This window comes from Thalassophryne amazonica, chromosome 5 (genome assembly GCF_902500255.1).
Source record: "Thalassophryne amazonica chromosome 5, fThaAma1.1, whole genome shotgun sequence".
NCBI lineage: Eukaryota > Metazoa > Chordata > Actinopteri > Batrachoidiformes > Batrachoididae > Thalassophryne > Thalassophryne amazonica.
The window spans coordinates 54,197,424-54,213,590 of NC_047107.1; the positions used below are offsets into that span (position 1 = coordinate 54,197,424).

At 45.0% G+C, this 16,167-nt stretch overlaps 1 protein-coding gene across 1 annotated transcript in view; it reads right to left on the bottom strand.

Moving 5' to 3' along the window:
• The window catches only part of wscd2 (WSC domain containing 2), a 128,352-nt gene that overhangs the window by 31,081 nt on the left and 81,104 nt on the right, over positions 1-16,167 (bottom strand). The window contains 2 exon segments of the mRNA XM_034170286.1: positions 107-221; positions 11,324-12,192. Coding sequence (XP_034026177.1) covers positions 107-221; positions 11,324-11,708 — 500 coding nt within the window. The 5' untranslated portion in view covers positions 11,709-12,192.

Below are 16,167 nucleotides of genomic sequence, written 5' to 3' on the forward strand. Positions count from 1 at the left end.
ATCATTTGTCAACTGTAAAGTCTTCATAAAGTCTCCCCCTACCCCCCAAAACCCACAAAATGTGGGAAACCTACTGTATGCAGGTCTTGTGTGTTTGCTGTCCTACCTTTCTGCACAGTTGTCCTGGCAACGAAAAACTGTCATTTTTTTGTAGTCAAAAAATGAAACTCCTCTCAGTGCTCTTTTCTGTGTGTCATCAATGTAGCAGCCAATATATTTTGCTGAAAAAGAGAAAAACACAAACACACACACAAATCAGTCATGCATAAATAAAGACACCACACTGTAACACTAACATATATGATGTTTCTCTAGGAGCATAAAAATGGACAACAACAACGCAGTGCTGTCATTTGACTATAAGGAAACGTGTATGACAGCCACAACAGTATCTTCTTCAGACAGGCTGCACAGTGTAGTAACAGTGCACATGAGAAGCCCAAACTGGAGCACAATCATTATTTATTTATGCACATCCCCTTCTAGTGGTCTGTAACTGTAGTAGCAGCCAGCTCTGCATTTTATTTTAGAAGTGAACTGGAGGTTGAGCTTGTGAACAGACGCTGTACTGCTGCACTACAGTGTTTCCTTTAATGGTTTCTTTCCACCTCACTGTTTATAAGAGCAACACAGACCTTCACCAAACCTACCTGCCTCAGCTGTGCAGTGCCATTCCCCCCGAGCCTGTACTAACAGTTCAAACTCAAACCGCTCAGAGTTCTAGTCTGTTGCATTACTTTAATTGAGCAGCATGCAGTGTACTGAGGTCTCAGCTCTAATCTTCCTCCAACCTATTCTTGGCTGCAAAATAATCTGCTTTTTTCTGTGTGTTCATTCTCTTCTGCTTAACCCGGTGGGGGTCAGATGGGGGCACAGCTGCCTGACCCATTATTCATTGGTCAGGCGCAGAGTCACACTGCCACGCCATTGCACATAACCACATCTTCAGTCAGCTTACACCCTATCGTTAGACTAAAGTGCATGTTTTTTGACTGTCAGAGGAAATTGAAGTATGTAGAGAAAATGCACACATGCATGAGGAGTGCATGCAGAATCCAGCTGGACTCGAACCCTGCTGTGCTGACTGTTTTCACCATGAAGAGGAAAAGCTGCAGTGCAATGGCAGTTACTACTCCAGTTACAGTCAAAGAAACCTATAACTCCCTCAGAGTTGTCCTGCCTTAGGGACAGGACAGATCTGGGGGGGAGATTGGTTGTTTTGATACAGTTTGGACTGACCACCTTTTGTTTGTTTGAGGTGATGTTTGAGATAGTCACAGTTGACGTCCTTTTCTGTGCCGTTTGTTTTGTCCAGTAATGCAGAACAGTGAGCAAGAGGAGGAGGAGGAGAAAATCCATGAAGGAGTAAACGATGCCTGCTAATGTTCTAATTTGATTGCTACATTTGTAGGCAGGCGATTGAGGCCAGCCACAATCACATCAGGACACACTGATGTCTTTAGGAAGCAGACGTTCTCATTTCACATTCAGCTGAGGCATTTATATGTGAACCATTTCAGGTCTGATTATGTGGTCACACAGTTTATGACAAGAGATAAAAATCCTGCCATGAAGCCATTCATGTATTTGTGGTTTTGTCACAGCTGCTGTGCCAAACAGCACAAAGTGCTGTTACAGCTGAGCATCATAGGTAACATGCGTCACACATTCTTTTTATAAAATTAAGTGAAGTTGTCTACTTCAGCCATCAGCAGAACGTGACAAATCTTCCACCTTTTTAACTGATATTTCTTGTTCTGTGTACTGATTGGCAGTGAAATCAATCTATTGTGAAGACTCTGCGTCCATCCATCTCACCATCTGTCTTAAAATTCACAGGGAACATTCTTGGGACACACAAAGTTCAAAGATGGCTAACCTTGACCTATTTTAAGAGATTAAAAAGTCACATTGTTTCATTCTGTTTTGTTTATTTTTGAGGGATGAGGGTGACAGCCAATCAGAGTATAGTGGCACGATGATATCAGTGGCTGGTCTAGCTAGCTGCAAACTCTGTTTCGTTTGTGTGTAAATATAACCTCTTTGTCATATATTATGTAAAAGCTACAGAGAAATAAACACACCTAACCTGAAAACACTGGTTTTGTAACCTGATAACACCTCTGAAAGGAGTTACAAGACATTTCACAGACATTAGTGTGGTAACGTCACAGGCTGGTCTAGCTAGCTGCAAACTCTGTTTTGTTTGTGTGTAAATTTTACCTCTTTGTCATATATTCTGTAAAAGCTAGTGAGAAATAAACACTTCTAAATTTGAAAACGCTGTCTTTGTAGCCTGATAATACTTGTGGAGTGATTTACAAGGCATTTTGCAGACATCAGCATGCACGCTAACCTCCGCTAACGCAAAGCTAGGTTCCACTCTTGCTAAAAGCTCATGTATGCACACATGCATGACCTCCTGCAGACACCATTAAAATGTAAATAAAATATTGTTCATGGTTGATTGACTGGATTGATAGAGGGGCTTTATTGAACATGTACAAATTGTACATAAGACAATAGGATGTTAATAATTAATGTAAACATACACACACACACACACACACACACACATACATATATATATATATATATATATATATATATACACAGTATTGTTCAGAATACTAGAAGTGCTATGTAATTAAAAAGATTAATCAAGTTTTGAGTATTTCATATTGTTACATGGGAAACAAGGTGACACTCCACGTCCCAACAGCCAGGGGCTGTGAGCATGGACCGGGCCGCCGGGCCACCCGCCTTCGACCGCCACCCAATCCTCTCTGCAACCGACCCCCATGGCCCCCTCTGCAGGTGGTGAACCCACAGGAGGGTGGGCCCACGTTGCTCTTTCGGGCTGAGCCCAGCTGGGCCCCATGGGCTAAGGCCCAACCACCAGGCGCTCGCGCGCGAGCCCCAACCCCAGGCCTGGCTCCAGGGTGGGGCCCTGGCTCCGCCATACTGGGCGACGTCTCGGTCCTTGATTTTTTTACTGGTCATGGAGGTTCTGAACTGCCCTTAGTCTGACCTGTCACCTAGGACCTGTTTGCCTTGGGAGACCCTACAGAGCGCACAAAGCCCCCGATGACATAGCTCCCAGGATCATCCGGGTATGCAAACTCCCCCACCACGATAAGGTGGCAGCTAGAGGGGGAGTAGTGGAGGAGTTTAAGTATCTCGGAGTCTTGTTCACGAGTGCGAGATGGATGGAGCGTGAGATCGATAGACGGATCGGTGCAGCAACTGCAGTGATGCGGTCGCTGTATCAGACCATCATGGTGAAAAGAGAGCTGAGTAGGGGGGCAAAGCTCTCGATTTACCGATCGATCTCTGTTCCGATCCTCACCTATGGTCATGAGATTTGGCTCATGACCGAAAGAACGAGATCGCGAGTACAAGCGGCCAAGATGAGTTTCCTCCGCAGGGTGGCTGGGCGTTCCCTTAGAGATAGGGTGAGGAGCTCGGTCACTCGGGAGGAGCTCGGAGTCGAGCCGCTGCTCCTCCACGTCGAAAAGAGTCAGTTGAGGTGGCTCGGGCATCTTTTCCGGATGCCCCCTGGACGCCTCGCTGGAGAGGTGTTCCGGGCACGTCCCATTGGGAGGAGGCCCCGGGGAAAACCCAGGACACGCTGGAGGGACTACATCTCTTGGCTGGAACGCCTTGGGGTTCCCCCGGAGGAGCTGGGGGCGGTGTGTGTGGATCGGGAGGTCTGGGCAGCTTTGCTTGAGCTGCTGCCCCCACGCCCCGACTCCGGATAAAGCAGAAGGAAATGGATGGATGGATGGGAAACAAGGTACCAGTAGATTCAGTAGATTCTCACAAATCCAACAAGACCAAGCATTCATGATATGCACACTCTTAAGGCTATGAAATTGGGCTATTAGTAAAAACAAGTAGAAAAGGGGGTGTTCACAATAATAGTAGCATCTGCTGTTGACGCTAAAAACTCAAAACTATTATGTTCAAACTGCCTTTTTTTAGCAATCCTGTGAATCACTAAACTAGTATTTAATTGTATAAGCACAGTTTTTCATGATTTCTTCACATCTGCGAGGCATTAATTTTGTTGGTTTGGAATCAAGATTTTGCTTGTTTACTAGTGTGCTTGGGGTCATTGTCTTGTTGAAACACCCATTTCAAGGGCATGTCCTCTTCAGCATAAGACAACATGACCTCTTCAAGTATTTTGACATATCCAAACTGATCCATGATACCTGGTATGCGATATATAGGCCCAACACCATAGTAGGAGAAACATACCCATATCATGATGCTTGCACCACCATGCTTCACTGTCTTCACTGTGAACTGTGGCTTGAATTCAGAGTTTGGGGGTCGTCTCACAAGCTGTCTGCGGCCCTTGGACCCAAAAAGAACAATCTTACTCTCATCAGTCCACAAAATATTCCTCCATTTCTCTTTACGCCAGTTGATGTGTTCTGTGGCAAATTGTAACCTCTTCTGCACGTGTTTTATTTAACAGAGGGACTTTGCGGTGGATTCTTGCAAATAAATTAGCTTCACACAGGCGTCTTCTAACTGTCACAGCACTTACAGGTAACTCCTGACTGTCTTTGATCATCCTGGAGCTGATCAATGGGTGAGCCTTTGCCATTCTGGTTATTCTTCTATCCATTTTGATGGTTGTTTTCTGTTTTCTTCCACACGTCTGTTTTTTTTTTTTTTTTTTTGTCCATTTTAAAGCATTGGAGATCATTGTAGATGAACAGCCTATAATTTTTTGCACCTGCGTATAAGTTTTCCCCTCTCCAATCAACTTTTTAATCAAACTACGCTGTCCTTCTGAACAATGACTTGAACATCCCATTTTCCTCAGGCTTTCAAAGAGAAAAGCATGTTCAACAGGTGCTGGCTTCATCCTTAAATAGGGGACACCTGATTCACACCTGTATGTTCCACAAAATTGACGAACTCACTGACTGAATGCCACACTACTATTATTGTGAACACCCCCTTTTCTACTTTTTTTTTTTTACTAATAGCCTAATTTCATAGCCTTAAGAGTGTGCATATCATGAATGCTTGGTCTTGTTGGATTTGTGAGAATCTACTGAATCTACTGGTACCTTGTTTCCCATGTAACAATAAGAAATATACTCAAAACCTGGATTAATCTTTTTAGTCGCATAGCACTACTATTATTCTGAACACTACTGTAGGTCATTACAAACTTTTCACAAAAAATAAAAATTCACAATCATGCTCAATACGTTTTCCACCATGTTAAATTTGCAGCCAGAGAGAGACCAGCCAGCAGACGCCACTGTGCCTCTACTCTGATTGGCTGTCACTGTGTGCTTCCCAGCATCTGTCACACAAGGAAGCCTAAACTACACCCAGCACCCAGTGTTTATTTGGCTTGGATATGTGTCTGCTTTTGAATGCATTTGCACCATTTTGCACAGCCATAGTGCACAGATCAACTTCACGATGTTCTTCAATGTGAGGAATAACAATAAAAAAAACAGCCTAGTTAACATTTCCTGTAGCTCAAAACGTAAGTGAAACATTTCTTCCAAAACTAACTTGCTTTAATAACTGCCACTGATGTATGCCAAATGTGGGCACAATTTGTGCGTAAACTGTAGCAGAGTTTTGGTGCTGAAACTCTGGAGTGACTTTAATGATTGTTAATAGAGCACCACAGTCTTGTTTGAACCCTGTGTGATATCGCGGGATTTGACCACTTACGGGGACCTCTGCTCCGTTGTGCAATATATACACAGCATAAGTTCACAAGGAAAAATGGTGTACTGTTCTGTTTTTGGCTGCAATCACCGAAGCAGTCGTGAAAAGATTCCCCCCCAGTGGAGAAGAAAAGATGAGGCAGATGGGAGACGTCGTGTCGGTAAGCGTAATGCTGCGTTCACACTGGGCGCGATCAGACGCTACAAATTCGCGTGGGTCGCCAGGCGACGGACGCACCTCCTTCGCCCGGTGTGTCACTCTGCTTGGGAGGACTTTCGCTGCGAAAATTCGCCCTGGTGCGTCATCAAATAGGAGGAGCTTCCATTCCGCTCGCCGGCTCTGGTTGTCAGTCAAGCTAACATGACGGACCTTGATAGCACGGAGCGAGTTGCTGTGGAAAGCTCCCAATACAGAGAGTATCATTATTTGCTGCAGGAGCTGTGTCTAGATGACGGCCGCTTTCAGTGGTCCTTCCTACTCTGCGGGACCCAGTTTGAGGATCAACTGTCCCGTTCACGCGCGCACATGTAAACAATTAAAAAAAAAAAGACACTCTGCTGCTTGCTGCAGCTTGCTCTTCCCCCCAAAAAACTGTCATAATTGTGTTTAGAAACCAGTCACCATTTGTTTTATTATACATCTGTGTAGTTAATTAATAAAATATTCTCTACAGACGATTCGTTCACGCGCGCACGTAAAAAAAAAAAAGGAAAAAGCTCCGCTCCCCGCTGCTGCAAGCAGGGCTGCTGCTCGCTCCAAAAACTCTGTCATAATTGTGTTTAGAAACCAGTCACCATTTGTTTTATTATACGTCTGTGTAGTTAATTAATAAAATATTCTCTACAGACGATTCGCTCGCGCTCGCACGTAAAAAAAAAAAGAAAGAAAAAAGAAACTCCGCTGTTTGCTGCTGGTTGCTCCTCGCTCTTTCTCCAAAAAAACTCTGTCATAATTGTGTTTAGAAGCCAGTCACCATTTGCTTTATTATACAGCTGTGTAGTTAATAAGTAAAATAATCTCCAGGACAATTCGTTCGCGCGCACGTAAAATAAAAATAAAAAGAAACTCCGCTCCACGCTGCCGTGGTGCTGCTGCTCGCTCCAAAAACTGTGTCATGATTGTGAAATAAAGGACAAAAGAGACATATAAGTCCTGCTCACAGGCTGCTACCAGATATAGGACATGTTCACATCTTCAGTCAAACTCCAGACATCTCCACGTCACTACATATTCAGTCCCTGATTGGTCATCGCGGCACGACGAGACGAAAAGTTCAGATTTTTGAACTTGGGGAGGAGGGCAACGCGATGTGAGGCAATGCAATATCGCACCACAAATGCGCAAAATGCTCAAAATTGCTTCACTCATGTCGCTTCACTCGCTTCCATCGCATCGTGCTGTGCGGTTTGGCGCCAAAACGCGTCCTTACATAGGGATTACATGGCAACCTGTGGCTGCAGTCGCTCGCGTCGCGCCCGGTGTGAACGCGGCATTAGCCTACACAGCTAACCACAGTAGCTCCGTTCTCTCTCCTGCAAAGCCACAACACATGTCCAATTTCCCACCGCATCTCACTTTTTCTTTGCATTTTCACTTTGTTTGTGTGTAATATGCCCAAAAACCCATTGAAAATACTGTGTTTTTTCCCCCAGAAGTAGAGAAATTACATTATACGCGTCATATTTTACCTCTTTAGCACCCGCCCTCAAACGAGACTGCGGTGCCCAATTAAACAAGCACACGGCACTCTTACAGGTTTAAAACAGTGTAAAATGCTTCATTCATGTCATGTTTTGGTGAGATTTAAATATTCAATGAGCACACTTGAAAATTAAATAGTCCTTGATTCAATACATAATTATTCATGGGGTCGTTTTGTGCTGAATCACTTTTTATCTTCCATTTACATTTTCATGCATTTGATATTTAATCTTTAATACCTCCAGTCCCACATTTCTCAATGTTTTCACAAGTATTCTCTTGATTTAAGCAGAACTTATGACTGACAGCTTGTTTCAGACCTCTGCGACATATATCACAGAAATAACCTGCCCCCCACCCCCCACAAAATGCTCTAATTTGAATTTAGATTATAAAAAGACCCCAACCCACACACAGAGTCAATTGCCCAGGTTTACAGCCAAAATCAGAGAGAAAAAAAAAACTGAAATTGCTATATCTCTCTCTTCAGCATAAGGCAACATGACCTCTTCAAGTATTCTGACATATCCAAACTGATCCATGATACCTGGTATACGATATATAGGCCCAACACCATAGTAGGAGAAACATGCCCATATCATGATGCTTGCACCACCATGCTTCACTGTCTTCACTGTGAACTATGGCTTGAATTCAGAGTTTGGGGGTCATCTCACAAACTGTCTGCGGCCCTTGGACCCAAAAAGAACAATCTTACTCTCATCAGTCCACAAAATATTCCTCCATTTCTCTTTACGCCAGTTGATGTGTTCTGTGGCAAATTGTAACCTCTTCTACACGTCTTTTATTTAACAGAGGGACTTTGCGGGGGATTCTTGCAAATAAATTAGCTTCACACAGGCGTCTTCTAACTGTCACAACACTTACAGGTAACTCCCGACTGTCTTTGATCATCCTGGAGCTGATCAATGGGTGAGCCTTTGCCATTCTGGTTATTCTTCTATCCATTTTGATGATTGTTTTCCATTTTCTTTCACACGTCTGTTTTTTTTTTTTTTTTTTTTTTTTCCATTTTAAAGCATTGGAGATCATTGTAGATGAACAGCCTATAATTTTTTGCACCTGCGTACAAGTTTTCCCCTCTCCAATCAACTTTTTAATCAAACTACGCTGTTCTTCTGAACAATGTCTTGAACGTCCCATTTTCCTCAGGCTTTCAAAGAGAAAAGCATGTTCAACAGGTGCTGGCTTCATCCTTAAATAGGGGACACCTGATTCACACCTGCTTGTTCCACAAAATTGACGAACTCACTGACTGAATGCCACACTACTATTATTGTGAACACCCCCTTTTCTACTTTTTTTTTTTTACTAATAGCCCAATTTCATAGCCTTAAGAGTGTGCATATCATGAATGCTTGGTCGTGTTAGATTTGTGAGAATCTACTGAATCTACTGGTACCTTGTTTCCCATGTAACAATAAGAAATATACTCAAAACCTGGATTAATCTTTTTAGTCACATAGCACTACTATTATTCTGAACTCTACTGTATATATACGAGGTCTGTTAGAAAAGTATCCAACCTTTTTATTTTTTTCAAAAACCATTTGGATTTGAATCACGTGTGATTGCATCAGCCAAGCTTGAACCTTCGTGCGCATGTGTGAGTTTTTTCACACCTGTCGGTTGCGTCATTCGCCTGTGAGCAGGCTTTGTGTGAGCAGTGGTCCACCCCTCTCGTCGGATTTTTATTGCAAATAAATGTCTGAACGATTTGGAGCTTTGCTGCATCAATTTCTTCCAGAAACTGTGAGAGACCTCCAGGTGGACACCATTCGGAAAATTCAGATGGCTTTGAGGGACGATTTTATGGGGATTACACAGATTAAAGTAAACCTGCATTGAAATAAATGTGGTCAGATTTCAGAAAGAAATAGCTGATATGTATTTATAAGACCCTTGTGAATGCAGTAAAGTAAATCTGTAAGCCCAAATTTATAATTCAGCGGAGAAATCTTCGTTTAAAAATGACAAATTTGCAGCTAAAATTTAGCCCTCTGTGAAAACAGTTTGTACAGCCGTATCATTTCCATGACATCAGGGACAAGACGACGCGTTCCCGCCTTCAGTCTGATCCCGCATTGAAATTGATTTTATCTGTTAGTAATGTTACTTATACACGTCCTGGTTTCAACATCCAAAGTAAGCTGCAATGAATGTGAGATACAGATCTGTGTGCTCAGATCAGCAACGACATCGACAGCGGGCGCCGTTCTTCCTCTCCCGCTCTCTGCCTCCACTGCGCTTATTAAGTCTGCGGCAAAATCCACAGCACTTCACGTCTCGGCAATCGGAGCCCCAGAGCTCCATGGACGCTGAGAGAGGTTTATATATTTTTAATGACTAGGATTCTTTGCGGGTCTCGCCTCCATATCCCGTGATGGTACCGGAGGCGAAAGACAGTAGATTTTCATTGCGACACCACTCAATCAAACGGGCGTATGAAAAAGTCCCCCAAATAATTTTCAAGCACAAATAAAAGAAATGTGTACTCACCAAACGTGCCGCAAGACAATATAAAGTTTTAAAAAAAGTAGATCCTTCCGTATAAGACAAGAAAAAGGTGCAGATGCAAACTGACGTAAATCCACAAATTACAATTGGCGCAATGCATGCTGGGAGAGGGTCTTGTCCATGACGTCTCGGCAGCGTCCATGATGAGAGGGACAATTTGCGGAGGGCTAAATGTTAGCTGTAAATTTGTCATTTTCAAATGAAGATTTCTCTGTTGAATGACAGATCTGGGCTTGCAGATTTACTTTACTACATTCAGAAGGATCTCATGTGTAAATGTAAGTCATTTTTTGTTCAAAAAATCTGACTGCATTGGTCCAGCCGGTTTAAAGACCGCCCACAGCTGCTGAGAGCGCGCCGCGCTCCGAGCGCCGATCAACTTGGCTGAAGCTTGGCTGATGCAATCACACGATTCAAATCCATAAGGTTTTTGAAAAAAATAAAAAGGTCGGATACTTTTCTAACAGACCTCGTATCATATGACTTTGCACTGGGATACCAATTAAACAACTGCAAACTATAAGAAGACAATGTTTATATGGTCGAGGGTATTTTAGCATTGTGTTATTTTTGAATATTATTTTTACCTTAGGCCAAATATGTCCGTCCGTCCCTCTGTCTGTGCTCAGCATAAGTCCTATTACTGTCAGGGTCTTCAAATTCACAGGGAACATTCTTGGGACACAGACCTTGGACAAGTTCAAAGATGGCTAACCTTGACCTATTTTAAGAGGTCAAAAGGTCACATTCTGTTTCTTATTTTTACGCTGATACGGTCAAGGGTATTTTATCATTGCATTTTAGTTTTAGTTGTTCACAAATATTGAATTTTAGGACAGCACAGTGGATTAGTGGTCAGTACTGTTGCCTCATAGCAAGAAGGTCAAGGGATTGATTCCCACTTGTGGCATTTCTGTGTGGGGTTTGCATGTTCTTCCCATGTTTGCATGGGTTCCCGCTGGGTGCTCCGGATTCCTTCCACATCCAAAGACATGCAGGTTAGGTGAACTGGAAACTTTAAATTGTCCATAGGTGCGGGTGTGAATGTGTTTGTCTATTTGTGGCCTTGCGACAAACTGGCATCCTGTCCAGGGTGTACCCTGTTTCACACCCTAAATGACTGTGACCCTTAACTGTAGTATGCGGATATAGAAAATGGATGGATGGATATTGAAATTTATTCTCACTTCATATTCCATTGTTTTACACAGCATGAAAACAACTTTTCAAAAAAGCTGCAGCTTCAGCTGTCTGTGTCTTTCTGCTGTTTGTATGAAATTGGGGTGGGGAGAGGAAAATAAGTTTAATAAGTTAGATATATGATTGCACATTAAAACAATCTGAATACCAGTCATGTTGCTGGCAGACCTACCTCTTCCATCCTCTGTGTCTTTGGCATTGCGTCCCTTCAGTGCACGGTTCCAGTTGGTGGAGTAGTCACCTCCTCTGCCTACTGGCTCCTGTCCCACCTGCACAGTCTTTTTCAGCCATGGAGGTCCATATCTGCGGTCAGGCCTGTGCGGTTCCTTAAATACTCTGCTCATGAGGCTGAGTTTTCGATGGTCAGCCAACGATGGCCGTCTGCCCGTCTCTGAAGCTACCACAGAGTCTCGGCTCCCCGGGGCTCGTGGGTCCCCAACAAATCCAGAGTGCAGGAACACAAGGCTCCCAGCTGTCAGATAGAGGAGGATGAGGGAAAAGAAGCGCACTGGTTTCCTGCAAAAATAGCGTTGAATCTTCAGCAGAGGCTTGGCCATGGTGGCTTTGCCTGCCCCTCAATCACACCTTTGATGTAGAGCAAACTCATAAAGCAGCACAAACAGCAAAAAGCTCCACTGGGCTGCAATTAAAATGCACAAACAGCCAGTAAATGTGTGTTAATCCAGCTCTGTGTGGAAGCCAGGTTTCCTTCATGTGTGGATCTTCATTCTCACGTGTCCTCAGTGCGCAGTGCTGTTGTGGTGATAGTGTCCATGAGTGTCTCTGCAGCCCGGCCCTGCGAGCCAGCTTTGAGGCCTCCTCATGAAAGGTGAGTGGCTCACAGTGAAAGATGATCGCTCAGCGCTGCTTTCAGGCCAGTTATCAGGCAACATAAATGCAGCACCAGCACCACAGTGGCACTTTATCCCACGGTGCGCAGATGGGAAAGGGTTTTATTTTCAGGAGGAGCTGAGATCTCTCAGCATTTGTGTGGCCGCCTAGTCACTGACACAGTCGCAGAAAGAGGATGGGCCTTGCCATCTGAAATAAACACATAAAAAGAAGGAATAAGTGCAAATGTTAGGAAGTTGCAACGCAAATGGAGGTTCACTGCTTACATCAGTAGCACGACTATAGTTACTCAGCTAATTAAAACTGCAGTGAGAGTGTGTCCCATTCAAAACAGTGTTAAATCAACTCTATTATAGTATTATATCAGCTCGTAGAGGGTAAAGTTAATTCTATTAGGATGACCAAATTTAACACTCTAATCAAGTTGATTTCATATTATTTTGAAAGGGACCACATGGACTTATTGTGTAAAGATATAAAATAGCGCCATTTAAAAATGAAGTTTGGCATCTAATTGTTGTGCTTTGCCCCTGGTCTGCTGGTTTTGTCTCTCTGTGTTTTCAGGTGAAGCTGAGGTGGAGCTGCTGGATGAAGTGGCTGGGTGCATCTGCTCTCAAGTTGCACGTGGGCCCGTCCCATCTGTCAAGACAGTGCATGGAATTGACAGAGCTGTGTCTCACAGCTGATCTGCATTCTCATTGAGTGAGAGTTCACAGCTGTTAGTCATCTCGTCTCATCACGGTTCCTGATTTAACCTTGGACCTTCCACTGGTTCAGGGTCAGAATCTTTTCTCACAACCTCCTGAAGAACCTCCGTGTTCCTCCTGGTTTTAACCGGGTTGCCACGGGTGCCCAGCGGTGCCATGCCATCGCTCTCAGCCGGTAACCTTAATCTTATGTTTTGTCCTGGCTTTGTTTGGCGTCCCATCGCCACGAATGAAGGTCTGAGTTTTTTTCCCGCTGTGAGCCTCCGAGCTCATAAACTTTTCCTGCTGTGTTTTTTCCAGACTGGAGTCTCCGCGCTCTGTACGTCCTGTCATAACCCCGCCGCTGTGGGCTCCCATGTCCAGGCGCAGTATGTAATTCATGGTGTTTTTTCCTCCCGGGGTTTTCCAGGCTTAGAGAGCACTTGATAAGTGGAGCTTCCAGGTCCCTAGACTTAATTAATGGTGATTTCCCTGTTAAGCATTCAGGCTTAATTTAGTCTTATTATTTGAGTTTTTCCGGTTCAGATATAACTGTCCATGTATTTCTTTGAGCTTTTGGATTGCAATGTTTAAGTTATCAATAAGAATTCTTTTGCTGTGTGAGTTACAGCTCTAAACATGACTTCTGTATTTAAAGTGGATCATTCGTGCTCATTCCAAGGTCACGTCCATCTGCCGTTGTGTTTAAACCTTGATGTAATCTGCTGGCTGCCTCCTGTGTTTTTTACCCGCTGCACCTCACATTAATCATCTGCTAATCATCAGAGTCCGTTCTATTCTGCATTGCATAGTGATCAGTGGTTATTCTATTATCACTGTTAATCCCCGTCGGCGCCGATTCTGGAACAGTCTGCACTGTAATGTAGTTTTTCTACTGACTGAACTGTTTAGTTGTTTTTGATGTCTGCTGTGAGCAGATCCACTAACTGATCACCACGCAGCTGCTAAATTCCTGAGATAAATGTAACTGGTTATCGCTGAGTGCAGCACCCAGAGAATTGACTGTTTAGTCCTGCATGCACCTGAGCCTTCACCTGACTCTGTTTGCCAGTCACATGGGCATGCCTCTGGGGAATGTAATGCAGAACAGAAATCCTGAACACACTGAGACTTGATCCTGAACTTTGAACTGAACTTAGGTTTTGAACTGTATTCTTATTTTTGAACTTTCATCTTGAACTGCAACTGAACTGTGATCCTGAATCATATACTGAAGGAACTATTTAAGTCTAGGTGTGCACCTGCACATTCTCACCAGCCCTCTCATCTCCCTTTCAGTTCATCAAGCCCCAGTAGCTCCACAGGCTCACTTCACCTGGTCCTTGTCCTCAGTTCCTGGTACCGGTCCTGTTGTCCTGTCAGTCCCTGTCCTGTGAGTTCCTGGTTTTGGTCCTGTTGTCCTGTCAGTCCCTGGTCTCTGTCCTGTCAGTTCCTGGTTCCAGTCCAGTTGCCCTGTCTGTCCCGTCTACTGCGCAGTCCCCCCTTATTCAATAAACTTTTGTGTTTACCTCAAGTGTCTGCCTCACTGCTCCTGCACCTGGGTCAAACACGCAACCTGGTCCTCAACCATAACAGAAGATTCTGGCCAAAACTATGACCCAGCAGGAGCAGTATTGGTTTGCATCCTTAGTCATGCTGTCCTGAGTTCTTAGTTTGTTCTTAGTCTTTCAGTCTGTTTTTTCTCGTCTGTGGTCCCTTGTCCATCCCTATTCGGTTTTTGGTCCCTTGTGTTTAGTTTCCTAATATTTTTTTTTCTAGTCAGTTCCTACTCTGTCCTGGTTCCTTTGTCTTTGGTCCATTGATTCATAGTTTGTCCCTAGTCTGGTCTGATCTGGTCCCTAGCCCTGTTCCTGGTCATGTTTTGGGCTCCCATGCTGGTTTCTTGGTTCCCTGTCTTGTCTTGTAATTTGGTTCCCTGGTTTTCCTTTTCAGGGCGGTTTACTCCTTTCCCACAGGTGACCGTGGGACTCGTCGGCCTGGGTCGTGGGGGTGCTTCCTGGGGTTGGGTTGTAAATGTCCCCTGGGAAGCATTACCCCCACTGGTGACCTTGGCCTCGTTTTCCACGGTTGTGGGAGTGTGCCCCGGAGTTTGATTGTGAATGTCCTCTGGGGTAGCGGGGGTAGCTGTCCTGGAATCTAAGTTTGTTGTTTTTTTTCCCTCTCCCTCTGCTGCTCCATGGTTTATTGTGAATGTCCTCTGGGGTAGCGCGGGGGGGCAGGTGTCCTAGTACCTGTTTGTTTATTTTCCTCTTTCAGCTGCTGCAGAGTTGATTGTGAATGTCCTCTGGGGTAGGGGGGTGGGGATTGTTGTCCTAGCCCCAGTCATGGTTGTCCCAGACCAGTCCTAGTTCCATGTCTCCTGGTTCCCAGACCAGTCCTAGTCTTGCGGCTCCTGGTTCCCAGTCCTAGTTTTGTTTGCTGGTTTCCAGACCAGTCCTAGTTTTGTTTCTTGGTTCCCAGACGAACCCCTGTTGGTTCCCCATGTAGGTCTCCTCCTGCGGTGTTAGCTCCAGTCTTTATTGTTTCCTAGGTTCTAAGTTTTTCAGTCTGTCTGGTCCCTAGTCTTATTTTCTGTCTTTGTGAGGTTCCCATGCCTTACATTCCATGTCAGCTCTCTGTCTTGTCTGTTCTCCTCATTGGGCTCCACTCCTCCTCCCCTAAGTGGGGTTAATCTAGCTCCTGTTCAGCTCCACCTTCCCAGGGGTTGTTTATTCCTGTTCACGTTTCCACTCTACGCGCCTTAGGGGAGTTCTTCCTTGCCTGTCAGACCTCGTTGGCCTCCAAATCTCACTCCCTGTTTTTTTTTTTTGTTCTGCCTCAGACCCAGGAGGGTCACACGGTACCTGTTCTCCATCGTGGGCCCTGGAGGGTCGTGAGGCTCCTGTTTTTGTTCCGCCTCAGGCCCAGGAGGGTCGCACGGCACCTGTTCTCCGTCGTGGGCCCTGGAGGGTCGTGAGGTTCCTGTCCTGTGTCCGCCTCAGGCCCTGGAGGGTTGCACAGCAACTTCTCTGTCGTGGGCCCTGGAGGGTCGTTCAGGTCCTGCTCCCCCGTGGACCCTGGAGGGTCGCACGGCAACTTCTCCGCCGTGTGCCGTCACATGGCCTTCATGGGGTCACATGGTTCCCTCCCTGTCTTCGTCTCCCACCCTGTGTTGGTTGTGCCTCCTCCTCTGGGGTTTATGTCTCCGGGTTGGCCTGGTGAGTCACCCAGGGGTCTCCCTTGGGGGGGGGTGCTGTTGTGGTTTGCCTCTGGTCTGCTGGTTTTGTCTCTCTGTGTTTTCAGGTGAAGCTGAGGTGGAGCTGCTGGATGAAGTGGCTGGGTGCATCTGCTGTCAAGTTGCACGTGGGCTCCGCCCCATCTGTCAAGACAGCACATGGAATTGACAGAGCTGTGTCTCACAGCTGATCTGCATTCCCGCTGAGTGAGAGTTCACAGCTGTTAGTCATCTCATCTCATC